Below are 5,129 nucleotides of genomic sequence, written 5' to 3'. Positions count from 1 at the left end.
AGTAAATTATGCATAAGTACAACTTATCAAAGCTCCATATTTGAATTCGTGCAACTAACTGCGGATAAACATAATCAAATAAAGGATAAACATCTCATTTTAAAATATAAAAAAATCTAAAATATAATTAGAATAATTATCGAGTTCTAACAGAATCATTATCTTTATAAAAAATTCATTGTTAAGCAAAAAGTAAATTACTTCACTATTTGACTTAAATTAAATTATAATAAAAAAATGAATCAAATAAATTATATAAAAATAAAAACTTATAAATAGTTAATTTGATATTAATATCGATATATTTTTTAAATTATTTATGCTATCTTCAAATTTATTTTTATTCAAATGTAAAAACATTATCTTTTTCAAAACTACATAAACCGTGTTATATCAACAAAGACAACAAATAAAACGAAACATTAAAATGAATATGTATCTCGTTGCATTACACGAGTACCTTCTAGTGTGTATATATATATATATGTATGTATGTATGTATGTATGTATGTATGTATGTATATGTGTATATATATGTGTATATGTACATATATATATACATGTGTGTGTATGCATGTATATGGGTTTTTGGTATGAAAAGTGTATGTGTATATATAAGTTGCAGGTATACGTATACACAAAATGCAACAAAAAGTTGGAAAAGAAGGTGTTCGAAGTTGCAGGGGAAGATGAGAAGATGAAGGTGATAGAAGAAGGGGTGGAGTCATGGAGGGAAAGAGTTAAGTAAGATATATAATAAGGACTTCACATTTATAGCTTATTACAACCTGGGTCTGAAGCGAGACTTCTTAACCAGATCGAATCAGACTGAACCGCTTCATCGTAGTCGTTTCTACGCCACGACCACATGGCATAACTTGCATTGACTACCTCGAATTCCCCATGCCCGAAACTGGCTTCCCTAAATACCGATATCGTTGGTTGTGGCTCTTTATACCTGTAAACAACACAATTTTGGTAAGACGTCGATGATTGAACTCTCGTATGTTTGAAAAACGACGGTTTTTTATCGTATTCAACTCACTTGCTAGCAAGACCTTCGCGATTGCCTCCATCCCCGATTGTGATATGCACCGGGCCGCAATTATCAATTTCTTGATTGTAAACGCGATTCTACCAAATAAAGACACATGTTAGTTCGTTTATTGTGTGATTGGTTTAGATTGAACTTGAAAACACAGATAAAAAATCAGTTGTCCCCAAACTTCACATCGTTTCTCTGTCCCAGCAACCAAAATAAAACACATCATTAGAGAGAAAATACAAAAATCAATGATGTGTCTTATTTTGATTGGTGGACATAAAGGGGGAAAATGAATCGAGGACGACTGGTTTTTATTCCATTTAGATATGGAGTTACGGAAAAATAACTTACAAAACGCTCGTAAGCATGAACATGTCCTGCAAAAACGACATCTACACGAGCTTTATAAAGCAATCCCTCCATAGATTCCATCATGCCAACCGATTCTTGCTCCCCTTGATGAGCGTAGTTCGAGTTATACCACGGAGCATGAATAAGCACGACGAGCCAAGGTGTTTTGCTTCTATCGACCTTCTCCAAATCCGACTCTAACCACCCATATTGGTCCGAGCCAGGGCCAAAATCGGTGTAGGAACCCAACATGATGACGTGAACGCCTGAGACCTCAAACGAGTAGTATAAGTTAGACGAGGAGCCACTCTCCTCAAACGGCATATGCCACCTTGCATTGTAGGAAGTGAACGGGGTGTGGTGGATGACCGGGATTTTCTCGACTTCGTGGTTGCCTTGTGTCACCATCCACGGCCGTTGGCTAGCTAACGGCTCCACTAAACGGCCAAACGAGTCCCATAGGGGTTGTATCGTATCGGCGTACGACAAATCTCCAGGTAGTAGTAACACATCATAGTTTGATTTTGAGATGTGTTCAAGTGTCGATTTGGTCCATCCACTTTGCCCAAGATCACCTGTTTTTTTAAAATTCCCAAATATCATCAACAACTGTTGGAGTTGAATGTTATTTTGACTTTTTCATTATCTGTTATATAAAATTATAGCATAACTCTTGAAGATGCTAAAATAACTTATATAGCTTTGGGAATAATTAAAGACGGAAAATAAGATATTGCGATTTTGTAACCTGAAACGGCAAATTTGATCGGAAATTGGGCAGGAGGAGTCTTGAGAGAGAATTCAGGGCTCGAACCGGGGCCAAAATGGTAATAATATACGGTGTTCGGGTCCAATGGACCTATTACTACGTCATGTATTTCACCAGATGCGTAAGTTAGATACTCGTAAGAAGAAATGGTGCCGTTAGCCGAATACTGGTATTTCCCCGGGGATGTGCCGTAGTCTACCGTGGGTGGAGTATGATCGTCGGTAATCCACGAAATTCGCATTCTATCTTTACCGATCAAAGATACATGAACCTGTTAAACCACAACCTTCTCTCGTTATGCAAATTATGTTGTAACCGGTAAGCGAGTCGAGCTAGACATGCTCCGAAAATTTAGAAGTTGTTTATCAAACTCTTACCGAATAAGTGCTTACCCAACGTTACTTACCTTACCGGTGAGAATGTCAATAACCGATAATATTATCCGGTAAAAGACATAACAAGGATCATGAAATCTTATCGTGTAAGAGTTTGACAAACCACTTCTGAAATTAATTTTTAAAATTTAAGAAACTCTTTAAAATGATTATTGCAATAGAAAAGTATTATTTTATTATATTCCACCATTAAATAAAACCTTTGAAATTAAATATTTATGAGAAGAATTAATTATTTATTAAATATATATATATATATATAATATTTTAAAAATATAATTAATGTTATAATTTTTAAATAAATTCAAACTTTGGCCACCAAATGTATCGCTTGAATCATTGTTTTGAACGAATAGTGATGGATCGATCAATGTCATCAGAACTAAAAGCCAAAATAGTGAAACGGTTATTACATGTTTACGGTGTTTGCGATTGCTATAAAAACATCTTATTGACTTATTTTAATATGACACCGGTAATAGGTATTTTTGAGTGTTTGGATAAATAACTTATACCAGTGTCAAACCGATAACAGATAGTTTTTTAAGAAGTTAAACCCTTCTTACTTATAATAAGTTGACAAGTGCTTTTGTAGAAATGTATAAGATGTTTCAAATAAGCAAACCGAACACCCAAAAAAACATTTATCAATCAATAATCTGTTTAACAGCCAAAAAAATTGGGGATCAACGGAGGTATATTCAAATCATGTTGAGGTTTTTCAACAATCAAACGAGAGATGAATCTAAAAGGCATCATACCATCGCCATTAGAGATGAATGGATTAGGATTGAATATGAACATACGAAAAGAGGAGATGATGAAATTAGGGCTATGAGAAGCAGAAATTAGTTACCTGTTGTGGAGTTGTAGGATCAGCATCTACGGAGGGTGAAACGACGAGAGACTCCCGTGGCGGAGGCCGTTCATATGAATCAACAATTTCCGCCGCTCCGGCGAGGACGAAGGCCAACATCACCGGCAACCACCACTTCTCAAACCTCATATCCGAACCAGTAAGAGAGAGAGAGAGAGAGAGAGAGAGAGAGAGTTGAAGGTTTACGAGGAAGGGAGGTTTAAATTTTTGTTGCAGAAAGTATTAAAAACTGGAGCTACAAAACAAAAGAATGGTGTTAATCAGGTGGTATGCTCCAGTTTCATACATGCATATATATATATATATATATATATATATATATATATAATATTATAAAAGATTTGATAAAAACTCTAAAAAACTATTTTTTTAGGCATGAAGTATTGTTTATTGATGCATATTGTTTAAAATTCAAGGTTAAAAAACAAATTGTGCGTAAATACAACTTATTAAAACTTTATGTTTGAATTTGTGCAACTAACTGTAAATAATCATAGTCAAATACAAGATAAATATTTAATTTTAAATATAAAAAAATCTAAAATATAAGTAGGATAATCATTGAGGTCTAACTAAATATTTAATTATTATCATTATAAAAAATTATATATTATTAAATCAAAAATAAATTACTTCGTTATTAAATTTAAATTAAATTATAATAAAAAATTAAATTAAATAAAACACAAAAAACAATAACTTTTAAATAGTTAATTTGATATTAATACTAATATATTTATTTTTAAAATTTTATTACATCTTTAAATTTATATTTTATTTAAAAATATTATCCATTTCTTAAAACCACATAAAAACAGTATTAAAACATCTACAAATACAAAATACAACGAAACATTAAAATCGAGATATATCTCGCTATATTGCACGAGTACCCTTCCATATATAAATAATATATATGGGGTGGTGTACTTTGCAAATCAAACCATTTATACAAATCATAGAAACCATTCTTGTCCATCGATTTTATTGTTCAATTGTTTATATATGAAGAGGAAAACCAAAAAAGTGAAAAATCGAGAAATAGATTAATTGTTTAAGATGTAATTAAATTGACGGTTACTACTTTATTTTAAATCAAAAAATCTCTCGTGCCCTATTTTTTATATCGAAAATATACAAAATATGATTAAAATTCAAATGAAAACATATTATGCCAAAATAACAATCATATTTTTCTCGTAAATTTGACGTTCATATTCATAAATTTTTTCATATGTTTTTTTCGTGGTTTTCCGATTTTGAATCCGACTCTCTTTTAAGAACTCTATAAATTATGAGATCTTTGTGAACCAATGCATCAGTATACTAATTCATATGTTTTTTTTTTTTTCAATTTATAGCTAGCATTTAGTGTACGTGGTTAACATATATTTGTTTCACAACATGTTTGTTTCACATGTACTCGGTTTACAATGTGAACATTTTTGGCGTAAAACAAAAATATACACGTAGTTTAACATTGTGAACCGAATACATATGAAACAAACACATTGTAAAACAAATATATGTTAATTAATACATTAAATATTTACTTCAATAAACAAAAATAATGTGAAATAAAACCTAATGTAGAAGTTCTCACGGATTTCATAAATTACAGAGTTATCAAATGACTAACCCCATCAAATTAGACCTAAAATATTATGATAACCATGAAAACCGGTGCATCAT

The 5,129-nt window shown here is 31.7% G+C and overlaps 1 protein-coding gene across 1 annotated transcript; it reads right to left on the bottom strand.

The window, feature by feature from the left end:
- Positions 1-690: 690 nt before the first annotated feature.
- On the bottom strand, positions 691-3,586 carry LOC112519812 (probable purple acid phosphatase 20). The gene is made up of 5 exons (XM_025128107.1): positions 3,417-3,586; positions 2,145-2,436; positions 1,397-1,971; positions 1,046-1,134; positions 691-958 (listed from the first exon to the last, which is right to left on the bottom strand). The coding sequence occupies exons 1-5, from the start codon at positions 3,564-3,566 to the stop codon at positions 772-774; spliced, it is 1,293 nt and encodes a 430-aa protein (XP_024983875.1). The 5' UTR covers positions 3,567-3,586; the 3' UTR covers positions 691-771.
- Between the last annotated feature and the right edge of the window lie 1,543 nt (positions 3,587-5,129).

Source organism: Cynara cardunculus, assembly GCF_001531365.2.
Source record: "Cynara cardunculus var. scolymus isolate 2C chromosome LG 10, CcrdV1, whole genome shotgun sequence".
In the NCBI taxonomy this organism is placed as follows: Eukaryota; Viridiplantae; Streptophyta; class Magnoliopsida; order Asterales; family Asteraceae; genus Cynara; species Cynara cardunculus.
This window is presented reverse-complemented; position numbering and strand designations above follow the sequence as displayed.

What these genes read in the sequence shown, in the direction of transcription:
- LOC112519812 (XM_025128107.1), bottom strand. Translation starts at nt 3,566, where the DNA reads ATGAGGTTTGAGAAGTGGTGGTTGCCGGTGATGTTGGCCTTCGTCCTC. An exon ending in ATCCTACAACTCCACAACAG is followed by an intron (nt 2,437 to 3,416) that starts GTAACTAATTTC and finishes GTGGTTTAACAG; the next exon opens with GTTCATGTATCTTTGATCGG. An exon ending in TTCATGCTTACGAGCGTTTT is followed by an intron (nt 1,135 to 1,396) that starts GTAAGTTATTTT and finishes TTTATTTGGTAG; the next exon opens with AATCGCGTTTACAATCAAGA.